The sequence below is a fragment of the Camelus ferus genome, chromosome 14, assembly GCF_009834535.1.
Source record: "Camelus ferus isolate YT-003-E chromosome 14, BCGSAC_Cfer_1.0, whole genome shotgun sequence".
In the NCBI taxonomy this organism is placed as follows: Eukaryota; Metazoa; Chordata; class Mammalia; order Artiodactyla; family Camelidae; genus Camelus; species Camelus ferus.
Window position 1 is genome coordinate 11,564,198 of NC_045709.1, and position 27,580 is coordinate 11,591,777.

Consider the following 27,580-nt stretch of genomic DNA (forward strand, 5'->3'; position numbering starts at 1 on the left):
TATGTATATAAACCACATCTTTTATCCAGACAATGATTTTCTTTTGATTAAAAGGTATTCAGAAATAGCCTCATCAGAAATGAAAAAAAGAAACAAGAACAAACCGTCAAGTGGCAAAAAAAATAACAAAAATGATAATGCTAATGTAGCCAGGATGACTTGGCCTGGGAAAAGACCAATTTGTTGGTGGCACTACATCCTGGCTAAGTAAGTCCCCAACATGTAGAGGCTCTCTAAAATGTGTTCAAAACTCTTTAAAGCACTAATTCTATTTTGGGAAGTCACTTTAAGAAAATAATGCTAGAGGGAAAAATACATACCAGTTGTAGAAGTACAAATATAGTTGCTCCATTTATAATGCAAAATATATAAATAAATGAAAGGGGCAGTGACAGAGGCCCAGGAAGTGGGAGCGAAGGCCAGGGACCGGTTTGTGGGGACCAACCCACAGGCAAATTATGAAAGATCTGTATATTGAAACATTGTCTAGAGTACATTCATGAGGTTTGTGCTAATATTGAAAGTGTTTAAATGAAAATGCGCTTAAGGGGAAAAGAAGGGAGCAAAATAGTGCTTACATACTGACTGCAGCCATAATATGTGTGTGTGTGTGTGTGTGTGTGTGTGTACTATTCAGGCTATAAATATTCATTCGGAAAAATGTTATTATTTACAGCCTTTAGTGAACATGGCAGCATGCAGGGCATTGATAAGAAAACGGCACAAATATGCAGGAATAATGCACAATAAGGAGGTCCAAGCTGCGGTCTGGGCTCCCTCAAAGTCCCTTGTCTCCCTGCGCTCTGGGTTTGTGCCCGAATCCGACAAAGGATGGGGTGGACATCTCGGCCCGGTCATTGGCGGACCGACCGCCAGGGGGCGCGCCAAGGACGTCTCGACGTCCCCGGGCGCCCCCGGGGCGTCGCGCGCTCCCCAGGGCGCCCTGGCCGCACGGCTCCTTCCCTGCCGGCCTCTGCCCCGCCCGCCGCCAGGGGGCAGCCGCAGGCTGCCCGGCGCTCGGCTTGCCGCCCCGGAGCGCTAGCGCGGGCGAGCGGCGGAGGCCGGCCGGGCGGCAGGCCATGGACCGCTTCGTGTGGACCAGCGGCCTCCTGGAAATCAACGAGACCCTGGTGATCCAGCAGCGCGGGGTGCGCATCTACGACGGCGAGGAGAAGGTAGGGCGGCGGCCCGGCCCCTCTCCCGGCCCCGGCCCCGGCCTCGGCGCTCGGCGCCGCCCCCGCCCGTCCGCGCCCGCCCAGCGCTCGGCTCCGGCCCTGACTTTGGAACGGCTCCCGGCGGGCGCGGTCGGCCGCGGCCCCTCTCCAGCCCGGGGGAGATTCCTCGGGGCGGCACAGCGGGCGCGGGCCGAGCACGGCGCCGTCAGGGAGCCCTGATTCATCGCCCGGATCGCGGCCGGTTCCGCCTTTGTCAGGAGGCCGCCCTCCCTGCGCTCCCTCCGGGCGTGGCTTCAGGCCGTGGGACCCAGGAGCCCGGGGGACTCTGGGCCGTCCCGGCCGGGGCGGGAGGGGTGGCTCCGGGGGCTTTCTGAAAGCAGGTGTCAGCGTCTGCTCGGGACGCCTTGGCTGAAGGCTCTTTGGGGTTTTGTGTGTGTGTGGTGGAATGGCATTAGAAAGGAGTTTTGATTGTTCTGTAGAGTGATGTAGGCCCTGCCTTGTGATCCACGAATAAACCTTAGATGTGTTTGCAAGTTGACAGGAGAATACTAGCTGTATGTAAACATTCACTGGAAACTCCCATCAAACTGCATACATACTGTCATCCTGTTCTGGATGAAATGTATAAGGAATTGGAAAAATTGAAAAAAAAAAAACCCACATTTACTCACCAGCGTTTTTAGTTTCCAGAAGTTTCACTTGCTACCTCTCCTTTGCAGTTTCTTTAGAGAAACTTCCTCCTGTACTTTCGCATACATTCCCGGACGCAGAGCTTTTCCTGGTCTGTGCTTACAGAAGCTTGAGGCCTCCTTCCTTGTAGAAGGTAGTGGAGGGCAGGGGTTACACAGACCCAGGGCTCTGCCTCACCGAGGGCATTTCCTCCTGTTTCTATTATTGAGTCAAAGTCTTTTTCTTAAGTAATTTGCTTGGAAATTACTGTCTTGGTACTTTTATTAATTTGATCTCAAATTGGGTTTGCATCTTTTGGTTGGAGGGAGACGCTAAATGTTTTCGTTTTGTAAACTGAAGTTACACGTTGGAACTGTTGTAAATGGGAAGCGTAGTCAACCGCCCCTCCCTCAGGGCGTTGGCGCTTGCCCCACCCTCAGGACTGAATCCTGACAGTGACAGTATCCAGAGACTCCTCCAGAGCCACTCCCTGCTGGCAGTCATGATTTTGCAGAGCCCCACACTTTGCCTGTTTTATGGAATTTTAATATACAAATTAGGAACAGCTTTGCTGGCACATAGCTCTGGTATCTTTAAAACAACAAAAAATCAAAACCATTAGTCCCCGTATATGACCATGTTGAAGTAGCAAATTCTAGTTTTTCCCGTACATTTTTGGCTTCTTGTTTTAGCAGACAAGTAGGTAGAGGTATCAGGGGATTCAAAAGTCATGGGACAAACTTAGTTGAGACCCTTTGGTCTAGTCAAGAATTCTTAACTATTCTGAGAGCTGATGGTGGTGAGGGAGGAGGGGTAGGTGTCTTAAAATTGAAGCAGAGCTCCCTGCTCACCCCTGCATTCCCCGGGCCGGATCTGCTCAGCCACGTGCTGAGCTGTCCCTAGTGTGACTGAGGGCCAGACTGGGTCCTGGGGGAAAGTCTTGTGTCCTGGCTTCCTCCCTCCGCTGGAAGGTGTCCAGCCGCTGAGCCCTGAAGACTGGGCAGCCTCCAGGTCTGAGCAAGTTCCCTCTCAGACACTCACTGGCTCCCTGGGTCTCCGCGCTGTGGTCCAGACTGCTCAGCCTTCATGGCTTTGCATCCAACACGTTCCCCAGGCCCGCGTGCACGGGGCTGCCTGAGAGGCCAGTGAGCGCGCCTTACTCATCCTGTATCTTCTGGCTTATTGTGGGTGTGAAATACATTAAAAAAAAAAAAAAAGCACCTGGAATAACCAGAGTACCTACTACATGTCAGGAGCTTTACATAATTTAATCCTTTCCCTGGGCAGATGAGGTGAGTATTTCACCAAATGAGAGAAGAGAACTCTCAAACATAGGGTGACTCGCCCAAGATCCAGAGTGCCTTATCAGGAGAGCCAGGAGTTAAATCTCTATTGATCAAACTCCCAAAGCCTGTCCTTTGTTCACTGTGCTGGAGGGCTTCAAAAATGCAGCAGTCCTGTGCCAGACTCTTTATGTAACGTGATATGTATGTTCCCCATATGTTATGTAATAGCGCATCCTCCAAAGGTGAGGACACTGAGACCCCCAGGAGGTGGTTGAGAAAACTGTGACCTGTCTCAGGTCACACGATTAGTAGAACGAGCTAGACGATGCCCTTCACACCGCCCAAGTGCCTCTTGCTTGTTTATACAGGTGCAGTTTTCATGAGCCCCTCATGACCTGATAATGTGTTGTTTTCATAAGCAGTGTAGCTAGGTCATTTGTTTCAATTCGCAGAAGCTCCTGTAGCCTCAGCTAATTTAAAAACTAATGTAAGAAGGTTTGTAGTGTGTAATGTAGCAAGTTGGCAGCTTATATGAGAAGATTTAGAAAATGTTTTTTTCTTTCAGCTGGCGATGTCACTTTTCAGAATTTACCCTTGGGAAATAATCAGAGATGCAGGAAGATGTAATGAATGAGGATGTTCATCTCAGCAGTATTATATATGTCATTTATTTTTATGTAGTACAGGAGAAAGTTGAAAGCAATCTGAACGTCCATCACAGGAATCGGTTAATTAAATATGATATGCCCTAATCGGCATGAGGAATTAATGATAGGCTGCTAAGTGGAAAAAGCAAGTTATAAAACTATAAATATCATGGCCTCATTTTACACACATTCTGGCTGGTCTGATTATAAAAATTTCATTTTTTTTAAACTTTAAAAAATATTGTCCAGATTTTCAACAGTGTATTATTTTTGTGGGGGAGAGCATAATTAGGTTTATTTATTTAATGACTTTTTAATGGTGGTATTAGGGATTGAACCCAGGACCCTGCGTGTGCTGGGCACTGGCTCTACCACTGAGCTACACCCTCCCCCCTCCAACAATGTATTACTTTTATAACAAAAATGTTAGGTCAAAACCAAACAAAGCAGTAAGAGCTTATTCAGCGAATGCCTACATTATTTTAACTACTAACTTTTAAGTAGTTGAAATTATTCTGGCTCTGAGTGGTAGAAGGAAACCAGCCTAAACTTGCCTGTCAGATTTAGCTCATAATCCCTTGGAATCCCTGAAGGGAACTATTACACAATGTCTTCACCGAGAGCAGCTACGTTTAACATGTGCACATTGTTAACTGACATAGTAATGGAATGTCCTCTGGCTTCAGCCGTCAATTCACATCCTTACGTGACTTCAGTCAGATAACGTAGTTTCTTAATCGGAACCATTAAGCTGTAATGTAGTATCACGTACACTCAAATTGAGAAAATATTTGCTTCTGGAAAAGTGAAATCTTTTAGGCAAAAAAGAGATTTTTAAAATAGCTTAAACTCAGTTTTTTGGTTTTGCATACACAACATTAACCAAAACTTTTGAAGGCAGACTGAATTAAGTGCCAGGAGTGTGTCTGCTCCGCTGATGCGGAGGAACACGTGGCGCTCCGAAGTCTTTCCTCTGAGGCTGAAGTGCTTGGTGGGATAATCTCTCACAGATGGTTGTGCAGGTCTCTTACCCCTAAAGCTTGTGAACCATATTATTGAAGACTTGCTAATATTAAGCTATTAGTCATACAGGCATACCTTACTCTTAGAATATCATTTTTTAAAACTCATGTTAAAAAGTGTGTTGGTTATATATTATACAAGGACTTCTTTGACAAAAAATTTCTTCATTTGTTTGATTTAACAAAAAATAATTTATATACGTTTTGGAGTTACATGAAGTTATATATGCCTGTAACAAACCTCTTCATCTTTTCTCATTAGACAAATAATAAAGTTGTTAAATATGGGTAAACAAAAAGAAAAAACTTGAAATAATCAGTAATCCTACTACATATAAATAATTACTTTTGGCATATAGTGTGTGTAATCAGGCTATGTATACTATTTTTAAATCTACTTTTTTCTATGTTACTATCATGAATATAGTATAATAATATATTAAGTCTTATTATCAGTGAGGTTGGGCATCAATTAATGTGTCTGAGTCATTTGTAGTGCCTTTTCTGTGATCTTTCTGTTAACAGTCTTTGCTCGTTTTTCTAATGGGTAACAGGCTATTTTCTTATTGATTTGTAAGATTACTTTATATATTAAGGAAATTAACCCTTTGTCTCTGATGTGAATTACAGTTATTTTTCCCAGTCTGCCATCTTTGCCATTGGTGGTTTTTGCCATGAAGTATTTGTGTGCATGTGTGTGTGTGGAGTTGAATTTTTAAATCTTTTCCTCTAATGCTAGTGGGTTTACTGCTTTTCTTAGAAAGACTTTATCCACTCTGATGTGATTAAAAAATCTCTTGTGATTTTTTTTCTAGTGCATTTATAACTTTTTAATTCAAATATTTGATTCATCTAGAATTCATTCCAGTGCAGTGTATTAGATATAAATCCTACCTTTTTTCCTTTTTTTTTCTTTCTTTTTTTCCTACTGGGCAACCTATGTGTCCCCGTGTCATTGATGAATCTCTATCCACACTTCTTTTGCATGTGTTTGTGTCTTTTTCTGGATTTTCTTATTATATAAAAATCATTTAAAAATATGCAAGTCATACACAAATTCAATCTCATGGTAAAAAATTCCATCAATAGTGAGGTGTATAGTTTTAAAAAAGGGCCCTTCGCTTTTCTTCCTCCCATTCCCTCACACTTTTTCTGAGATAATTGTTAGGTCACTGAGTATTCCATTTAGACCTTTTCCTACTACTCATGTGTGTATGTATGTATAGACACACATATATATCTGTATATATCTCACGTGCAGTTTGGGGGTATGGAGATTCTCTATATATCTGTCTGTCGATCTGATTACGTTACATGCAACTTGCTGTCTGTCAGCTGCTTTCTTCCCCACTGACTCTACGTCAGAGTTCCGTGCTAGTCCACGCAGCTCTCCCTCATTGTGAGGGTTTAGCCTCTGCATGGATTCCATAATATGGTTGTATATCACACTTGATTTAAACACTTTCCTGTTGTTACATATCTAAGTAATTTGCAGTTTTTTTCCCCTAATTTTAGCAAGAAAGCAAGGCTGTATATATAGCTTATGAAGTGTGAGGCATTGCTTCTCTTCAGCTCATGATAACCCTAGCACTAAAATGTTTGTTTATGTGATTGACTTACTGTTGTGCAATTCATGGGGAAGAAAATCTGGACCACATTGAGTGATATGTTATTAATATTTTGTGATGATTGTTTTTCTAGATAAAATTTGATGCCGGGACCCTCCTTCTTAGTACCCACCGACTGATTTGGAGAGATCAGAAAAATCATGTAAGATACAGTTTTTTTGCATTTGTTCTAGATTTTAAGTCACTGAATTTTTTCCCCTTATTTCTTTCTTTCTGGTAAAACTATAAACAGACACAGTAAATTTTCATTTTCAGATGTCAGAAGATTGTGTCTTATATGGTCTCTCTGAAAGGGGGTCTGGTCCCTCATTCAGCCCCAGAAAAGTCTGTAGTTCGTGTATAGAGAGTCATGATGACTCCTGGTTTTTAAACACTAATCAGATTCTACCCTACACCTGAGTGTCCCTATCAGCAAGGGGGGCCCTTAAACGTATACATCCTTAAAACCACCCGTCATCCCTGAGAGTTGCTGAGAGTCAGGAGGAGCGGTCTGCTGTGAAGTGCATGCTTTTACCTAAATATTCAGAACCGTCGCTAAGTCACTCAGCAGGAGGAGAACCACTCCATCTTTTCATTTCTAGGAAGAGAGGGCAGGTGATGTGTATAGATAGACCTGATATCTTTATTCCAGAGAGCTTTAACTTACAAGTGTGTGTGTGTGTATAAATTTCAGTGTTGTCAGTAAAGTAAGCAATCTCTTCTACGTTATTTTCATAAATGCTATCCCTCCATGAAATATTAATTCCATAGATAAACTATATACTGTACTGAGGCTCTCTGAAAGGTCACTAACCATCACAAAATTTGACTCTTTTTGCCCCCCCAAAACCAGTTTTTGTCCCCTTGGTGGTGATATTACCCTTGTGGGTAGTGCATGCCTTAGAACTGCTAATGTTATCTAATTATTTTAAAAGAAACATACATTCAAGAAAGCAAGCTTTTTTAGAGGGGTAGGTGTCTTTAAACCATATGTTTATAAATTAATCTTAGTATAATTTTTGATTATCATATAAAGGTGCTAATTTAGAAATCCTTAGACCTATTAAATGCCAATCATTTGTAATAATTTTAATAATCAAATATACTAATAAAAGGATGCCACATTAGTATTTTCTGTTAAAAAGTAATTGTGGGTGGGTGAGTGAAGTATAGAAAATTATAAGGAAGAAAAATAGGCCTTATAACACACCCCTTGAAGTTGTTTTGATTTACCTGTTCTACTTTGTTTTCCATATAAGAATATATTATATGTAAAAACTTTTCATATAAATACTGCTTTTTGAAAGATGTACCTCCTGGAAAAACAAAGGTAGTTACAGCTGTTTAAACGTCTTGTGTTCTTCCATGCAGTAAAACGCCACCACGGTATTTTTTCATTCAGTGTTTCCTTAAGTTTATGTAAGAAATAAAGTAACATTATTATTTTTTATTGTCTTAATTATTAAGTACCTTAAAGGAATGTGGCACCCTCTTAAATCTATAAAACAAGGATTCGGACGAGTCTTACAGCTCATGTTTTCTCTTGATCTGCTCCCAGGAATGCTGCATGGCCATTCCGCTTTCCCAAATCGTGTTCATTGAAGAACAGGCAGCTGGAATTGGGAAAAGGTAAGGTCTGTATATGACAGTGTTTAGTCACAAAAACGTGTCCAGTCAAGCTGTCATCGTTAACCTGGTTGATTTACTGCTGTCAGTCATTGCCATGACTGCGTGTGTGGGAGTGAGTCTAATGGTTGTGTTGGGGCTTTGTGAATAACAGTGGTTGTTCAGAGGTTCCCTAAGGTGCACTGTCCTGGGGGTGGAGAGAAGCAGGTGAGGGAGATTAAGGGGCACAAAAATAATTCCAGTTACAAAATAAATGTCACCGGTATGCAAGGTACAGTGTCAGGGATATGATCAGTAACAGTGTGATGTCTTTGTGTGGTGACAGAACTAGTCTTATGGTGGTGATCATTTTGAAATGTATAGAAATAGCAAATCACTATGTTGTGTAACAGGAACTAACACGTGTTGTAAGTCAATGATACTTCAAAAACAAAGACTCAAACTCATACAAAGAGATCAGACTTGTGGTTCCCAGAGGCAAGGTGTGGGGCGGGGGAATTGGGTGAAGGCAGTCAAAAAGTACAAACTTCCACTTGTAAGATAAATAAGTACTAGGCATGTAATGTACAGCATGATAAATATAATTAACACAGCTCTCTGTTATACAAGAAAGTTGTTAAGAGAATAAATCTTGAGTTCTCATCACAAGGAAAAAATTATTTTTCTGCTTTAATTTTGTATCTATATGAGACAATAGATGTTGACTAAACCTATTGTAGTAATCATTTCATGACGTATCTAAGTCAGATCATTATACTTCTACACCTTAAACTTATATAGTGTTGTATATCAATTATGTCCCAATTATACTGGGGGGGAATAAATATATTTTTAAAAAGAGGTGTTGTCCTGCCTTAAACTCATTGATAAATGGAAGTCATTTTTAAAGCATGAATCAAGTGCTGAGGTTGCTGTAATAGCCTCAGGTCATAATAAATAAATGTGGGCCAACTGTCACTGTATATATTTCCACAGACATTTGCTTTCACAAGTCTGTGTATCTATAATTCAGTACTTAAAATCAGAAATGACCCACCTGAGAAAAATACCTGACTTTGCTCCTATTTCTAGCTGTTCGTTAAGTTTCTCCACTTTGACTTTTTAGATATCAGTGTTGAATAGGGTATCACAAGGGTTATTGTCCAAACTGGGACATTTATAAGAGTAATAGGGGACAATGTTTATAATTAGACCAGGGCAGGCATAAAACAGGACCACAGGAGATGTGGTCACCCTGGTTTAAAGCCACAGCTTAAAAGGTTTCTAAAAAAAAAAACAGGTTTCTGTTTATTTAAGTAGGTTACACATTTTGGCTTTATATTTTATGTGCATGTAATTATGAACAAAGCTGATAAGGAATTTTTTTCCAGATGGGCCCATCTTTAGCTTTAGTGTAGTTTATACTTCAATAGAAGTTAAACAAATGTTGAACTTCAGTGGAAGTGCAGTGCCTCCCAATTATAATGTTGTAGCTAGTATAAAATATTGCTTATTTGACATAAAAGAAACAAACCAACATTTTGAAAAGGTTAAAAAGACACAGATTTTTCGAGTAGGCTATTTCTCTAGTTTATATTTTCCCCCTTCTCATGTTTCTCCATCTTATTAAGTTCTTTTTTTTAAATTGAAGTGTAATTGATATGCATTATATTAGTTTCAGGTGTACAACACAATGACTTGATATGTGTATATGTTGCTTATTTTATTCTACAAACTTTAAGGATGTTCCAGATCATTTGAATTTTCTCTGCTGTGTTTCAAGGAAATCTAAATTCTGTAACAAAAATATTTAAATATTTACCTTCACATTATCGTCTTATTTTTAAACATCTCCGGTGAGGAGGAATTCAATAATATGCCAAGTTAATTTTTCTCAAATATTCCTTTTAGCTCCCAGCTCTTCCCCACAATTACCACATCTCATTGATTCAAAGATGTGTGTGTATTTGCATTTTTTAACATCTCTGAACCTATCTCTTTAAATTCCTGGATTTTAAACTTGGTGAAATATGCTAATTGAATGAGCCAAGAAAAGAATATATGGAAAAAATAGCATGGATTGTTTTTGATGACTTTGGGATTTTTCAACTTCATTTCGTATAATCTCTTAGCTTTTCATTGGGTTTCCTTTGACCAATTCTGAGAGTAGGGCTCAGGTTTTTGAGTTTTAAAGACTGTAGGTTGTATGGTGCATTCGCTCAGTCACCTGGTCCTAACTGTCATAGTTTTGTTGCTCTACCTGACAGTTAATTTCAAACAGTCCTGTGATTCTGCTCACACAGTTTTATTTGCTCACCTCACTTAAAGATGTTCATCACGAAGGAACAGAGGAAGAGTCCGTACAAGTCTGGCCCAAGTTCACTAACCAAAGCATTTGTTCCATCAAGGAGGCCCCGCACATGGTGTTTCAATCTTAGAGTGATATTTACGCCACTCTATGGGCCCAGACAAAGTAATATTGAGTAATAGATGTATTTGTAATGTGGTCATAGAGAAAAAGCTCTGAGGTAGGTATGCAAGATACTTTTGAGTTTTTTGGTTTCACTAATATTTATAGAAGATTGTTTATTGAGCTGGGTGGGAAAAAAGACTTAACAGAACTGAACAAATATGGTGGTGTTTTTAATACCATAGAGGGCAACAGTAGAAATAAAGATTATGGTTGTTTGTGTTCCTAGAGGAACAGCATTTTGAGAATTGTTTTTGCTCTTAGATATCTCTTTAGATCCTGTTGTTGATTGAGTGACATTTTCAAAAAGTGACACTGTAGAATGTTAGTTTTGGATGGAGTTTTAATAAAATGTCAGCTGGCCAGTTTTCCACAGATAAGTTTTCACATTTTGTTTTCAAATGAGTAAGGTGGTATGCTTTGGCAGAACTTAATAGGCCCCCCCTGGAAACCTTTGGGGATGACTCTGTAGATGGAAAACCCTAATCATAAACTAATATCATAAACCACCCCAAATTTTGCAAATTTGTAGAGAATTTATTTCCCCAAATCACATTTTTATTTAATCTATAGAGCGGGTAACTTGAATTTTTTTGGTTCACATATTATAAATTTTAAGTAGAGATATTTTTGAAAGGTTCATTAATACTGAATTGATATGACAGGGAGGGTATAGCTTGATGGCGGAGCATGTGCTCAGCATGCATGAGGTCCTAGGTTCAATCCTCAGTACTTCCATTAAATTAATAGATAAATAAACCTAATTACCCCCCCCCACACACACACAATTTAAAAAATATACTGAGTTGATACAGACTTTAAAAGGATTCCTTTTAGGATGTTCTTTGTTTCCATATGAATTTTAAAAGTGATCTGAAATATATTAAAAGTTGAGAAAATTGAATTAGTGATTTTTTTAATAAGGCGATTAAATACATTACATTCGTTCTATTTTAAGTGCCAAAATAGTGGTCCATCTTCACCCAGCTGCTAACAAAGAACCTGGTCCATTCCAGAGTAGTAAGAACTCCTACATCAAGCTCTCCTTCAAAGAACATGGTCAGATTGAGGTGAGTTTCCGTATGAATACGACTGGACTAGAAATGTGTGCTTGCATATATTTTTGTTGTTGTTAATAGGATGGGAGGCAGTGCTGTTCAACATACCAGGTTTCACCATATTTTTACAAAAAAATGTTTATATCTTAAGCCTTATCAGCGGAGGATATGAAGTTTAGGTTTCAGTGGGAACGGGAAGCAGGGGCTGGATGTGGGCTAAGTTATGATATTGGGCTACTAATAAAGTTTTCAGTGGTACAGTCTGCCTCAGTATCTGAAAGTTCCCCAGCCTTAAATCAGACAGACTGTCTGTATTAACTCCATACAAATCTATTTGCTTACATTCTTATTCCACAGTGTAATAGTCTAGATGTTCTGATTAATAAGCTGCTGTGTAAGTATTTTTTAGACATTTGCAGGTGTATGTTTATCTCTCCATCGAGGTCATAAATGATTTATGTTCTTTTTTCTATAGCATCTCACCCAGTGTTCCTTGCACAGTAGGCACTAAGCAAATTTAAGTGTCTAGCTAAAGTCCTTCTCTCTGTAGTTGAAAAATATAGTTGATTTTTTATGAGTGTAGGCTTGTTTTGACCCTAGTATCTGGCCTCACATTTTAACTAGACAAATTATTCTTTACTTCCTTCATGGATAATAGTTGTGTATTTTTCTTGGCACTGTGACTGTTTCACTATAGATTAAAAACAATCCACGTACGCAGGATTGTTTAAAATAAGTCTGTTTCATTGTCACTCATCGTTTTGTTGAGAATAGTGCACTTTATATAGAAGGTCAGGTCCTTCTTCTTTTTTTCTTTTTCTCCTTTGTGCTTTCTGAAGTTGATCCAAGAAAAGAACTTCCTCTGATTTCCTTTGATGTCTCTGAGAATTCTAGGCTTGTTGCAAATGACCAAACAGACCTTTCAACTAAAGAAATGTTAAGTAATGACCTGTGCGAGGATGCTACAGAATCATTTAAAGTGTCTGCATGTGCCTAACAGTTTTACAGGCGATTATCAGAGGAAATGACACAGAGAAGATGGGAGAATATGCCAGTTTCCCAGTCATTACAAACAAAAAGAGGACCCCAGGTATTTTTTTAAACTGTTTCCTAATCCAGTATTTTCAGCTCTGTATTTGCATCTTCATTAAGGGGAAAGAGTTCTGTGATCATAGCACTTGCCAGAAACAAAATAATGATATTCTAATTTAAAACATTTATTTTCACAGAACCTAATTTAGTGCTCTGTAGGCAGTAGACACTTAGTAAAAATTAATGACGACTTACCAGGATAATTTGGGGGCAACAGAAGTTAGATTCTACTTCCTGATTCTGTTCTTCATAATTAGTGTGGCATCTGAGAGAACAGTCAGTACCGCTGGGTGACGTTTTCCAGGCCAGTCTAGTTAACCGCCAACTATGGACAGACACTCAGATGTGTAAAAGTAGCTTGTATAATAACCGTCAAGTACCCAAATTTTAACAATAATTTTTTGCACATTTGAGACCCTGTTAAATATCTGATCTATGCATAAAGCTTGCCGAAAGAACAAAAATGAATAGGAAATTTAATTTTTAGCTACAATGTGGAGTAAAATGTACCATCTATTGTTATGTTCCGTTTTCCTTTATAATGATTTGAAGATCAGTTATGTATGCAAGAGGCCCACAAATGTTTTGGAAGGAAACTAGATATAATTGTGTGCTGTTTTCCTTGGGTTCTTTGTGGGTTCTCTCCCACCACTGAAAACACAATGTGGTGGGCTACAAAGGATTGTGTCCTTCCTGTGTTGTGCTTTTTATTCTCCACTTTTGTTTTTCAGCCAGGAAGAATAAGGGCTGTAGGAATTGTAGGTATTGAAAGGAAACTGGAAGAAAAAAGAAAAGAAACTGACAAAAACATTTCTGAGGTAACTTCTGCATGAGTTCCGGTCAGCTGTCTTTTTCAGCCATTTTGTTCATTCTTTTGGATGCAGCTGTGACTGACTCCAGTCCGTGTACTGGAATGTATTTAGTTTGCCTGAAGCCACACAGTCTCTTACTCCATTTACCAGGTCTGTTTCAGGTTAGCATAGTTTAGCCAAAAGGTGTTTTATAAACCTTCTCCAAAAAGGAACAAAAGCACAAATTTGTTTTCTGTGGTGTTAGAAAACATCACGGATTGTCGTGTGTAGATTTTCAAGTCTAGGTGGAGTTGATGGAGGGTACTCGTAATGAACTCAGAGGTGTTGGCCCGTCTGCTTTCCAGCAGCTCGTGTGGGCTCTGCGGGGTCTCTTACTCTCAGGTCTGCCAGCTGCCCTGTGCGTCCCTTTTCCTCCTGCCTGGATGCTGGTATCACGCAGGTCTTGTGGCTCATGGTGGTTTGTCCCCACTTGCTTGTGTCTTGGGGGTTTTGTGGGTATCTTGTCACTGAGTTTTGTAGTATATGCTGCCTGTGGGTTTTTGGTATGGCGATCCGGTTGTCCCGTTTTTGTGTTGGGATTTGGAGAGATTCAAAAACAATGTTGCTAATTCCAAATTTTAGAATAATAATAGGAACAGAAGTGAGGAAGTTTATGGCTTAAAATTACTTAAAATATTTTATAGGTAATTCTTCTGAGACACTAAAATTTTTTTTTTATGGAATATAAGCAATAAGGGCTAATTTATGTATTCTGTGTGGACTCACTTATTTTTAACATATTTTTCTATGAAAACAGTAAATAAAGTGATTTACTGTATAAAATTTTTAAAGTGTTATCTTACTAGTTTTCTTTACACGAGAGTAAAAGAAATCTACTCATAGTTTGTATATGCAAAGTGAAAATCTAAGTGTGTAAAGTGTTTGTGTTTTAGTTTTGAAAACTAGGTTGGTGTGTGATTTGCCCTGCATTTAAATGTTGAAATTGCCTTGATTTCAAGCTGGTGCCCAGAGTTTCCCACAAAAGGTTTCCTGCATCTGCTGGCTGCTACTGATAAGAATCCAGTGTTTAAGCCTTTTGTTTATCTGAGGAAATTCCTGTTAGGTGTGTGCACATTCGTTCCCCTTTGTTTTTGGTAGTAGCCCAGCGAGTCGGCCATAAGAATTGTACACAACACTCTATTCTTTTAGCAAAACCCTTTTGCAGATGGGGGATGCTTTCCTGCGTGTGGTTCAGATGGGCACCAGCCAGTCAGAACCTGTTGAGCACCGTTCTGTGTGGATTGAAAGAGTTTTCAGTTAATGTTAAGTTGCTTAATTGGTTTGAAAGCATAACATCTGTGGACATCACTTAGACAGATAATACTCTGTGCTGGAAGTATATTTTTGGTAATTTGAAATAAATGAGTTATAAATGTGTCTGATGAAGTTTGAAGAGGACTTTGAAGTGGATATTCATTGTAGAAAACAGTTGATGGGTTTTATCTAGCTACGTTTTGGTGGTACTTGAATGTTTTCCATCTGTGATGTTGACTCTGGACAATGCTACTAGTAGAAACTGTTTGATATTCAGAGGCTGAGGTTTACGGCTTCAGTTAAATCACACCTGCTGTTAAACCCAGAGTCATTGGGTCCAAAGAAACCATGTTGCTGTTTCAGTCCGGAAGGCTTTACAACACCTCTGATTTTTGACCTACTACCTGGAAATGGTTTTGGGAAAAAAACAGTGAGAAATTTTCTTTTCTTTTATTAAAGTATAGTTGGTTTACATGTTGTATTAGTAGTGACAAATTTTCTTACTTGTGTCAAAGAACAGTGAATGATATTTTCTGAACTATTACTCTTGTCACCTTTTGTTTAATCAATAACTGTTTTCTCTTTGAAAATTTGAAGTTATTTTTTGTGGTTTTGGAAAATTTATGGTTTCCTAACTAAACTGAATTCTTAAAATAAGGCAGATTTATTACTTGTATGAGTATTCATATAAGTAAATTGATGTTTGTAAGAAAATTTCATAAATTTTTATCAAAGGGAAGAAAATAGAGTGCTTTATTACTTTAAAACATCTTAATTCTTGAGACAGATTGCAACAAAAACTCATTTCTCATTTCAGGCCTTTGAAGACCTCAGCAAACTAATGGTGAAGGTACGCATCATTTACATCTATTAAATTGATACCAATTATGATATAGTTCTGAAAATATATTTTGTTAGCAGATGCTTCGGGGACATTATTTCTTTTCGATCTTTTACTGTTCTCTTGACAGGCTAAGGAAATGGTGGAGTTATCAAAATCAATTGCTAATAAGATTAAAGACAAGCAAGGTGATATCACAGAAGATGAGGTAAATGGATTGCTTTTTTAAGGCATTAGAAACTAGATTACACAAATAATCCAATGACATTTTGGTGATTTGTTGGTTTCCTTTCTTAATGTAGTGTTTGATTTCTTTTAGCACTTGAGGATATATGAACATGCTAAAGGAAAAATCAGCCTTAAAAACTTCGTTAGTTCTAGTAGGATTAAAGGATATTTTAATACCCTTTCTTGGAGTGTAGAAAACAGAGGTATTGAAATGCATAAGGAGTGGCATTTTAGACATACCCATAAGTTTGATATCTGTTTCTTTGTCTACAATCTGGTCACAGCCATTTTCCTTTTTACGTTTCAGTTGTATCACTTGGTTGCATTAAACAGAGAATAGTTGTTACCTTAGTCTCCTCTGCCACCAAACTTGTAGGGTAAACGGAGTATGAGATTAAGACAGGAGAAGGAAGAGTAAAATAATTGCATTTTGATAGGGAACTACTAGAAGTCTACTCGTATGTAGTTCACAGCCCAGACTCAGCAGAAGAAATGGGTAGATACAGAGATGATGGAGTAGGACTGAATGTATGATGAAGGATTTCAGATGCTGGACGGAGTCCAGTTCTGCAGAGTCTTCTTGTGCATTGTCTTCTCTCGTTGTAGACCATCAGGTTTAAATCCTATTTGCTGAGCATGGGCATAGCTAACCCGGTTACCAGGGAAACCTACGGCTCGGGCACACAGTACCACATGCAGCTGGCCAAACAGCTGGCCGGAATATTGCAGGCGCCGTTAGAGGTAACAACAAAACCTAGATGGTCTCTTTAAATTATGTTAAATTATTTCCATGTTATCAGAAAGCTTAACAAGAGCATAACTCCTTCCGTGATGTCACTGTTCAACCAGTATGGTATTTTTCCTTTCAGTAATATTAAACTAATTCAGTGTACCTATTAATGAATTCTTTATCAATAATCTTCTAAATTGTTTTTAATTTCCATTTCAGATATCTCAGTCTGTTTGATAGGAGCTTTTTCTTATTTCCTATTTTCAAAAGGAAATGTATGATCTGAATATATTTAGACACATTTTCATATATCTAGTCTTAATATAGTGGACTAGTAATAATTTCATAATACAGATTCATCTCCTAGTCTGACATTATTCAGGCAGTCAAAACTTTATTAAGCCCCCATATGAAGAAATATTTCAAATATATGTTGAAACAGAAGAGGGTAATGAGCTCCTTTGTGCCCATCATCCAGCTTCATCTGTAAACCAGCTGCCTCGCAAAATTATTTTAAAGCAAATTGCAAACATCACATTGCTAAATGTAAATATTTCAATATGTAATTATAATGATAAAGATGCCTTTACATGAAATTATAATCCCATTTCACACCTAAAAAGTTAAAAATAATTTTTCAATATTATCAAATATCTAGTTAGTGTTTACATTTCCTCTTAGGTTGATTTTTTCAAACCAGGATACATTGAAATTGTTTGATTTCTCTTTCAAGTTTGTTTTTTAATTCTATATGTTTTTCCCTTCTCCCATCTCTTTTGTCTGCTATACAGTTTATTTAGTGGAGAAACTAGTAGTTTATCTTAGTGTCTCAGAGTCTGGATTTTGCTAAGTTGTAAGTTAATGTGCTTCCCTGTAACCTGGTAGTTATAGCTAGAAGTTTGTTTTTTTCTGACAACAGTATTTCATAGACGGTGTTGTGCATTTCCATCAGGAGGTGCCTAATACCTGATTGTCTTTTTGTGTGTATGATGTTAGCAGCTACTGACAATCATTATCTGGATCTGTTACTTCATTAGGGGCTGCAAAATGGTGATATTCTTATTTAATTCTATAATTACTTCATTTATTAGCTGGAATAACTTAAACTATTTAAATACACTTTTTGAAACATGGTGTACAACCCCTCTTTTCATTTAAGTAAATGTTAAACAGTAATAATGACATTAAAGTCCAAATATGGAATTTGAAGTGCCTCATGGTATCTGACTAGGTTCCCCTTGTGTGTAAATATAATTTTCAAAAGCTCCATAAGAGATTGTATGATTTCTGATTTCACTCTGATTTTGATTTCTGTCAAGAAGTGCTAACCTGTACTAACCATAATACTTCTTTTTATTTCATATTTTAACAGGAACGAGGGGGAATAATGTCACTCACGGAAGTGTACTGTTTAGTAAACCGAGCTCGAGGAATGGAAGTAAGAATATTTAGAGATTCTTTTAGCTAAATATAGACTTTCTTGATATAAAGCAAACTCCTCTACATTGAATACAATTTGAGGAAGGGCTGTGGATATTAAAACTATTTTGAGAAGCAGCATGGTGCAGTGAAAGGAATACTAGGAGGTAGATTCTGTTCCTGATTTTGCTGAGTGACCTGGAGTACCTTCCTTAACCTCTCTGGGACTCAGGTTTCTTACCTTTAAAGTAAGGATTTAGATGGAGTGATATCTCAGAGCTCTCATATCCTGTGTTTGTATTGTGATGAACAAGGTTGTGCACGATGCCCTGTCTGTGACAGTTAGCTCTCTTGAATGAGCCGGGTTGGATACAAACTGCCTGTAGATAATATGGAGCGAAAGCTGCCCTGCTCCTGTGGCTCTGAATCAGCAGTGGCTATATGTCAGCTCTCGCTGCCCCTTCACGTCCAGATGCCCTTGGCCTCCAAGGGTCTGTCTGTGCACTCGTTGTGCCCCTGAAGCCAAACAGTTTTGTAGTGTCAGCAGTCACCTCAACGCGAACAACTCACACACGTCTCTGCAGCACTCACCTGGGTCCCACGAGTTAAGCCTCTGCTCTGTGTTTTTATTTGAGCAGTCATCTTAACTGCCACCAGCGACTACTTACTGTCCACCAGGCACTCTGCACATGTTACCTTATTTATCCTCCCAACAATTCAGTAAGGTAGCTTCTCATTCTGTCCCCATCTAGGGGATGACTAGGGGGTGAAGAAATTGAGGCTTAGAAAGATTAAATAATTTGACGATGGCCACACCTGGCTTGACAGGGCTTCGGATCCAGGCTGGGCTGGCTCTGGAGCCACTGTATGTGACTCACACCTGTGCCTGTCACCACCGCACTGGGGTGATTCTTCAAGGCCACATGGTTGGGGAGGGTAGCCACTAGCTAGCTACATGTGACCACTGTGAACTTGAAATGTAGTTAATCCAAATTGAGATGTGCTGTAAGTGCAAATTACACACTGGATTTAGAAGACTTAGTACAGAATAAAGTGTTAACTATCTCATTAATAACTTTTATATCAATTATATGTTGAATTTTTGGATCCACTGGGTTAAATAAAAATATGTATTAAAATTTCACTTGTTTCTTTTTACTTTTTTCACCTTTTTAAAATTTAAATATAGTTGATTTTCAGTATTGTGTCTCTTTATTTTTTAATGTGTGTATAAGACCATTAAAATTACATATATGACTTGAATTATTATATTTCTGTTTTAATAGAGATGTCTCTGGTTCTTTGTTAAGCCTTTTTACCTTGTAGTGATTAAGCCACTTAAAATCCTTGATACATGATCATTTTTAAATGTTTTAGTGGTCACTATAATTATATAGCAATACTCTATTAATTTGCAGTGTAAACTGGGTTTTTTTCCCCACTAGTTGCTCTCACCAGAAGATTTGGTGAATGCATGCAAGATGCTGGCAGCACTGAAGTTACCTCTCAGGTAAAAGAGCTTCTGCAGGAAGTTCGCCAGTTGTAGCCACAGTTCTGCACTGAGTGGGCAGGAAGGCCCTGCCAGGCCTGCTGTCCCATGTGGTGAGCCAGCATCTTGTCCCTCCTGCCGTTATATTAATGTGGGCAGAAGTCACTTCGCCTGAAGAACGTTGGTTCCTCCCCTGAGGTCACAATGACCAGTCCCTATGCCCTTACACACGTCTCCTGGTCTCTGGAGAAGCAGAATAACATCATTCAGCTGTGGACTGTGTTTTCCTTATTCTCGGGTTAAAAAATTGTACCAGGCATATCTCATTTAGCATGTGAATTGTAGCTCAGAATTTTATTTACTGTTTGTTTATTCACGAGCTTTTTAGTTATGTCATGGTTACCCGTGGTTGTTATATTTTGAAGGTAGTTTTGTGTTAATATTGCCCCTCATACCTGGGCATAAATGAAAGTGAAAAATACTTGCACCTTCTCAGGGGCTGGAGATCCCAGATGTTCACAGCTTTTGTCTGCGATTTTTAGGCTCCGAGTGTTTGACAGTGGCGTCATGGTCATTGAACTGCAGTCCCACAAGGAGGAGGAAATGGTGGCCTCAGCCTTGGAGACGGTACGGGAACCCGGCTTCCTCCCGTCCTGAGATCTTGCCACGCGAAGACCCCGGTGCTTAGCAACTTGAGAAACAGGATTTCCTTTTGAATTTAACTTTACTGAAAAGTAACATTCACAGACCCAGTTGAAAACGCTTTGTCATTAACAATGAATAACTATTAATCACACTTGTGCTTTGAAAGCGTTTTGAAACTTGCCGACGCCCGTAATACCTTGTAAGGAGAGTAGGAATTAGTGAGGAGCTTGCTCTCTTTTCATTTGAAACTCAGTCTTGAGAACAAGTTCTTAACTTTGTAAATCAGAATGTTACCCATGGTTGAACTTTTTTTCCCCACTGATACATACAGAAGCTGCATTATAAAACACCATTCATTGTTTTGTGAAATAATTGCTTCAAAAAATACGGAAAGCAACTCTAGTTTAGGTGGATTTTACTGGCCAAACTGCTGATAATACTTATTAGGATATCTGAAATATCGCCTCAGAGCCTCTGCGGTGAGCCTGTATAATTTGAATAACTCACATTTATTATACATTTTATTTTAAACCAGATGAAAGCACCATGGCTATGGATATTTCTACCACATATTTTAAAACTATTCATATGTATAAGGGTCCTTCACTGGTGCATGTACTATGCACTCAATTAGAATTTGTTTTATGTTCCTTGTCAAGTACAGGATAGTTCTTTTCAGGCTTCAGTACAGTGCCTTTGTTACATTACATAGTGCTTCAAGATGTTTTAGCCTCTACTGTATTTGTTCTGGGTCCTTTAACTTTTGTAGAATTAAGCATTAGTGAAAAAGATTTAGTTCTAAAGTGAGCAGTCTTTGAATTTTAGTAGAAAGTTGTCAGTTATTTCCTGAGTATACTGGTAGGTACTCTTCCCAGGCTATTGCCTAGGTGGCCTAACTTAATCACGTTTTCCTGCTGTGTGTTTGTTAGGTTTCAGAAAAGGGATCCCTAACATCGGAAGAGTTTGCTAAGCTCGTGGGAATGTCTGTCCTCCTGGCTAAAGAAAGGTGAGCAAGGTCTTCGCTCTTCACTTCAACTAGTGTTTGTGTTTCTGAGTGGATGGATGGATGACGGTGGTTTTCCCCCTTGATTCCTAGGTTGCTTCTTGCAGAGAAGATGGGCCATCTTTGCCGAGATGATTCAGTGGAAGGCTTGCGGTTTTACCCAAATTTATTTATGACACAGAGCTAAGAATTTTGTATTTGAAATACTTTTTGTCCATATCCTTGCATCATGTAGAGGTTGAATGACATTGATCTAGGAGTAAACCCTGAGAAACTGAGAATTTACTGGCATTTCCCAGAATGATATAAAACCCATTTAATTTCTCCCTAAATACTATGATCCAGGAAGCTTCTTTAGGATAAATATAGGAAAATATAGAAAAATGAATGCCAATATGAATTTGAAATCATGTTACAGCTGTATAGCAACCCTCAGGGTTTAACTTGATCTTCAGATCCGACCAATTTTTAAAGAAGAGAATTCAGTTCACTGGGGAAGTGCATATTTGGACAGGTTAGATCATTATTTTGGTGTGACTAAAATTCACTATATTATAAATGAAGTTTTTTTTTTCTGTGTTTAATGGGCCCATTTGGGGTGTGTTCTTTTTTTTTTTTTTTTTTTTTTTTGGTGAAACAATTTACACCTACAGTGTAGTTCAAGAACCTGACAACACTGGAACAAAACATCAAACTGTAGAATGTTATTTGAGACTCTTCCTAAGGGCTTTTAGAAGCAGCCATAAACATGTCTTCAACAGACCAAATAAAACACCTTAAAAAAGGAGAGAATTTTATTTGATTTATGTATATATAATCTGACTAGTTTCTTTCTTCCTTTTTTTTTTTTTAGTGATGATTTCATGGCTGGCATTTAAGGAATGCAACTATGTCATTTTGTTTTAAAAATGCTGTAGATTTTGAAACTGAATTAACGAGCTGTATAGACATGCCCAGAGGTACGGTTACACACGTGGGAAGCAGACGGCTCAGGATTTCCCTAGGATTGTTGTGAGGGTTCAGGAGCCTGGAGGACCCTTAACCAGCTTTACAGGAACCCTGGTGCTCTTTTACCTCAAAGCCAAGGATGGGAAAGTAGAAGGTGGAAACATAATAGTCTCTTTTCCTTCCCTTTAAGAGGGAGTTTCAACGCTGAACTTTTTAAAATATTTGTATCATATTCTAGCAATATTTTTTTCCTTTACCCCACACATTATAAGCTGTGTGGAGAAACTTTCTCACTATAAGGTATTACTGAGATAACAGAAACTGGCTAATAGGAATTTTGATTGCTTGAGTTTTAAAGTGACTACCTGACTTTGTTCGTTCCTGCTACATAGCATACGGCATGTTGGCATTACCTCAAACTCAGGGATCCCACAGGGACAGAAGGAGAGCCCCCTGCTAAGGCTGAGGTGGCAGTGCAAGGCAGTGATAGTTTTTGGCCGAGTCTCTAGAAGGGATGGTATCTGTGCTGAGACCAGGAGGACGGGATACCCAGGCTCAGATTCTGGGATCCCTGAGACTTTCTCACTGAAGAGGTGGAGAGCCACTGTCAGAGGCCACTGCAAATGCCCTCTGGGGAAGTTCCAGGGATCCTCAGCTGCAGACCCAGGGAATCCATCCAAGTGCAGCCAGAGTCGATCCCTGATCCCTGTTGCTGCTTCGCATCCTCCAGTGTCGTGGGAATGTTATGGCCGAGGCATCCTGCCTTAGGCTTCATTTTCTAAACCTGTCACTTCATTCCCCCATCGCTCAGCCTCAGGTTTGTTTTGGGGGAAATTCAGTGTCTGGCTGCCCATGTCTTTCGGGCCATTGTGTACGGTTGTTTGTATGTCACTCCTCTCTCTGGGATGCACTCACTCTCACGCTGCTCTGGCAAACTTGTACATGTACACACACACCCACACCCACACACACACGATATCACATACACACGATATCTCATCTGGCTAAGGTTTTCAAAAATTAGGAAGGTAATCTGTTTCACCAGTTGGAATGAGTTGCAACTAAGATTGAGCTACTGGATCTGGCTCTGATGGTTTGGATTCCTTATGGCAAACTCCCGGAGTTCAGCATGTTTATTTACACTAGTGTGACAGCACATTAACAAAGATGGGCCGTCTGAATTGTATAAAGTGAACTAAAGAAGAAGAAACATGGACATGGATATATTTTGCAAATATCACATTAATTTAAAAACAAGTATGATTGATTTTTATTGCTTTAAAGTGGGCATTCTTCACTGTTTCCAGACCTCTGTATGTATATTTTTATCCATTTTGTTTTGTTTTTGCCAAATAAGATGTCACTTTGGTCCTTTGTTGGTAGAGGTTATGTTTAAATACAACCAATCAGGCCCTAAGTGCAAAAAAGTTCCGTCTTGGTGCTTATCACTGTTATAATTATTATTTTTGCTTTTCTGACTTTGCTCTTAGGAGCATAAATGTTTGTAGCTTTATGATAATGAAAGATTTCTAGTCATACTGTCAAAAATTTTTTTACATTGTATATGCAAAGAATGTTTTCAGAGTTAAATGATTGGTGTTAATGTATATAGAGTAGAATTATTGCAAAATTTAAAAATGATTTTTCTCAACTTGGTGTTCTTTTTACTCTTTGAAAAAATACATGAAAATGATAAACCTTTAGTCAGAATAAGCCAGTATGTTAAGATTTTTTTCTTTTAGACTTTGTAGTCAAGAGTTGATTATAAATATTTATGACCTCAAGCTCTTACTATTTTAGTTGTTTTAAAAGAATGGGAAATGGCTCACAAACTTTTTTTTTAAATTCTTGATGTGAAGTCCACTGTTGACCATGTGTATTTATGTGAATGTACTATCTCTGGTTCCCTGTTACCAGACTAAACTGAGCAGACATGGACTTAACCACATTAAAATGGTTCTCCCTTGCCCAGCAATCTCAGAGTTTCCATTTTGGTACAGTCCAGTCACAGTTTACAAGGTGGTTAGGTTTTAAAGGCTGTGCCTAAGGATGGACTCGAGCATGCTCAAAATGATCCTTGAAAATCTCTTAAATTGCCAATAAAGTTCTCTATATAATCTTACAGTTAGAATGTCTGTAGAGTGATACATGGGTATGAATATTTTATGAATGCATAAGTAAAATATATAATTAAAAATTACGTATCAACAGTAGACTTACAGCACCAATTATACTATTTAAATGTGGTGGGGGTTTTTTTGGCTGATTGATATGGTTGAATTTATGTAAATTTATTGCTAATCCCATCCCTTATGATAGATCTTGAGTATAATTTTCTCAAGGACAGAGGTTTTTATCTGCTTTGTTCATGGACGTGTCCTCAGAGCCTAGAATGAGGCCTGGCACACAGTGAGCATTCAATAAATACCTACTGAATGAATGAACTCCGATGTGTATGCCTGTTTATAAATTGGCTTCTCTTTACCTTACTTTATCTCCCATTCAATTCAATAAAAAGAAACAGTTTTTGAATACCTGTTGACTTTGTGTGAGGAACTGTGGGCCCCTAGGGGAATACAGAAGTGAGTAAAGTGCAGAGGGTGCTGAGGGGATAGCTCAAGTGGTAGGGCGCGTGCTTAGCGTGCACGAGGTCCTGGGTTCAATCCCCAGCACCTCCTCTAAAAATAGATAGATAAATAAATAAAATTACCCCTCCCAAAAGAAGTAAGATACAGCCCCTGCCTTTAAGGGGATGGCTTCTTGGAAGACAGAAGAAGGAACCTTCATGAAGGTCTGAGGAGGAAGAGGGAGAGCTGGAACAGTAGGTTCACAAGAACCAAGAGATCATCAGGTGGAAGGCGTTGGGCCAGGGAACAATGTGAGGTCTGCCCCTTCCTATTCCTGGGGCACACCTTCCTTGTCTGTCCAAACTTCTTTTTTTTTTTGGTGGGGAGAGGTAATCAGGTTTATTTATTTATTTATTCTTACAGGAGATACTGGGGATCGATCCCAGAAACTCGTGCATGCTAAGCATGCACTCTACCACTTGAGCTATACCCTCCCCACTTTGTCCAGACTTTCTTTTTTTATTTCTTCCCATTCACCTACTACCACCACCCCCAATAATCAAAACCATACTTTGCTCCATCCCACCTGCTCCTGAAAAATTTGTTTCTAGGACACAACTCTATTTCTAAACTCCATTAAGATTTATTGTCTCTCCCATATACTTGACTGTCTTGTCCTCTAATTGTTATCCTGATGTCAGAAGAAAACAGAGAAATTGGGTTCCTTTAAGTTCAAGGACTGTCACTTAACACTTCTTTTGAATTCCCACTGGCCTAAGTCAGTGATTGTACATGGTAAACTCCTAGTTTAAGTATTAACTACTTTGAGTGGTTTTTGAATTTTGTGTCGAGTTGACTCTGAAACCTAAATCTGTGTCCTTTACCCTCTTCTCCAGAGGTTTCTTACCCAGACTTGTCAGGGCTCATCCTGCTTGAGATACACCACCTTATTCAAATCCTGTGACATGGGCCATATCCATGACGTGCGAAGTACTCCAGAAAAGTCAGGTTACCACACATGTAAAATTTTGCTATCACAGTGTGAAAATTGGATCATTCATGTTCTTCTTTTGGTTCTGACAATCATGAGTCAGTTAAAGCTTGTCTCAGAGTATTACCTAGGGGGGAAAAAATCTCTCCACTTGTATAAAGGCAGTTACTGAGACAGTGAATACATTTTACACAACTGGCACAAGGCCACTAGACCAGTCACTGACTCAGAAAGAGAACTCAAGATACCTTGTCAGCCAGCTTGTTTTGGTTCAGAACAGACAAGACGATACCGCTGTTCTTTTGAAAGCTTTTTTATTCCTTCACATCTATGTTGCCCTCTTTTAGAAGGGATTAAACTTAACTGTCTGGTAAACAATAGTTTGGCAAGAATTCTAATTAAGGCAAAAACTACCAAGCATCTCAATAAAGCTCTTATTTCAAAAATGACCAAGCACATTGATGCAGCCTTTTTGCATCTGGATCTAGGTTTCTAGGGAGAGGATGTGTCTGAAAGATCAATGCTGAGCAAGTTGCTTTCTTTATGTTTCACTCAATCACTACAAAGCTTCAATATACCCATTACATTTACAGTAAGTGGAGGAAAGGAGGGCTTAAGTATCTGCCCAAGGTTGCAGAGGCAGGGCTGGAATTAATCTCAGCTTTATCTAACTCCAAAGCCCAGTCTCTCCATTGAGCTTTTGCTTTCTAAATCAAAAATGGCAGCAACTGTGGCATATATTTAAAAGGCGCTCTAACTTGAATTGACAAATGGATGTTGGGCTGGATAATTGTGACTAGCAGCAACCCAGTGCCAAAATGTGTGCTTGACTGCACGTATTCCTCTTCACCCAAATCACATACATTCTGACCTCCCCTCCACCTCTTCAGAGCAGTTCCTCAGTCTCCCAGGTTATAGTCCTCATTTTGCCCCAAATAAAACTAAGTCACAACTCTCATATTGTGCTTTTTTTTTTTTTTCAGTCAACACCTTAAAGCCTTTTTTGAAACTTTGGGTAGATTTAGTCAGTACTGCTTGCATTATTTGACATGATAAGTACTTTGCAAATTTGGTACCTCTGACAATCTCTGATAGCTCTGATAAGTGAATAATTGTGCTGTCTTTTAAAAGATTAAGTGATAGATTCAAGGACCTGCAAATGATATATTTCGAAGAGTTTTAAAAATTGAGGTAAAATTTACATACAGTGCAATGCACAGATCTTAAATTGGATGTTTTGACAAAGGTATAATAAATCCATGTAATTCACTCCCCAACCAATAGAATGGGAGATGTATTTATCATCCCTAAAAGTTTCCTGGTGCCTCTTTACAATCACCTGCTCCCCAGGGGCCACCTCTGTGCTCCGATTTCTGTTGCCACGCGTTGATACGTTAACAGTAAATTGTATTACACATTGTGTATTCAAAAACAAGCGCAGTAGTTAAGGTGGAAGAACTCAATGCTCCAGTATTCTTTTAAAAACACAACTTCAACACTTACAGATTAGAATTTTTAAAATGTTATATTAAATTAAATAACCACTTCTGGATTCTGAGAAAAAAAAGAAGCAGCACTTTACCTGAATTGTTCTTTTTTGAAACTCTCCAATGACCTTTGGGAAACCAAGTTTACAACCCACCAGTTTGGCTACTTCTGTGACTGACTTCCGTGGTCCCCCAGAAGACTATGGCAAGGGGTAGGGGGAGAAGTAATTGGGCTGCGCCTGCTCGCCCTTAAACCCAGGTCCCGACTGTGGGTGTGTGTGGTTGGGGGTCCGCGCCCCCTACCCGGGGCCCCCGGCCGGCTGCCCGTTTCCTGCCGGGTTTCCTGTCCAGCAGCCGGCCAGCCGGGCGCGGGCAGGAAAGGATGCGCTGCCCAGAACGGGCGGGGCAGCCCTAGCGGGCTCGCGGAGGCCCCCCGCCCGCCGGGGGCCGCCCTCCCCGCGCCGTCGGGGGCGGGCCCGAGCGGGGCGGGGCTGCG

General features: G+C 39.3%; 1 protein-coding gene across 2 annotated transcripts; it reads left to right on the top strand.

The window, feature by feature from the left end:
- Nucleotides 1–983: 983 nt before the first annotated feature.
- VPS36 (vacuolar protein sorting 36 homolog) lies at nt 984–24,483 on the top strand. Of its 2 annotated transcripts, XM_032496236.1 has the most exons (14): nt 986–1,175; nt 6,501–6,569; nt 7,965–8,035; nt 11,440–11,551; nt 12,540–12,629; nt 13,363–13,449; nt 15,554–15,586; nt 15,708–15,785; nt 16,412–16,546; nt 17,908–17,973; nt 19,400–19,464; nt 19,986–20,070; nt 21,018–21,094; nt 21,185–21,539. In XM_032496236.1, exons 1-14 carry the CDS (start codon nt 1,080–1,082, stop codon nt 21,276–21,278), a joined length of 1,158 nt encoding a protein of 385 aa, XP_032352127.1. In that variant the 5' UTR covers nt 986–1,079; the 3' UTR covers nt 21,279–21,539. The 2 variants fall into 2 exon arrangements, with proteins under 2 accessions (XP_032352128.1, XP_032352127.1); XM_032496237.1 differs by lacking the exon at nt 16,412–16,546 and having other exon boundaries at nt 984–1,175; nt 21,185–24,483.
- The last annotated feature ends 3,097 nt before the right edge of the window (nt 24,484–27,580 follow it).

Coding starts and splice junctions, on each gene's coding strand:
- VPS36 (XM_032496236.1), top strand. CDS start 1,080: ATGGACCGCTTCGTGTGGACCAGCGGCCTCCTGGAAATCAACGAGACC. Junction 6,570..7,964: donor GGAGAGATCAGAAAAATCAT/GTAAGATACAGT, acceptor ATCTGCTCCCAG/GAATGCTGCATGGCCATTCC. Junction 19,465..19,985: donor GCACTGAAGTTACCTCTCAG/GTAAAAGAGCTT, acceptor TGCGATTTTTAG/GCTCCGAGTGTTTGACAGTG.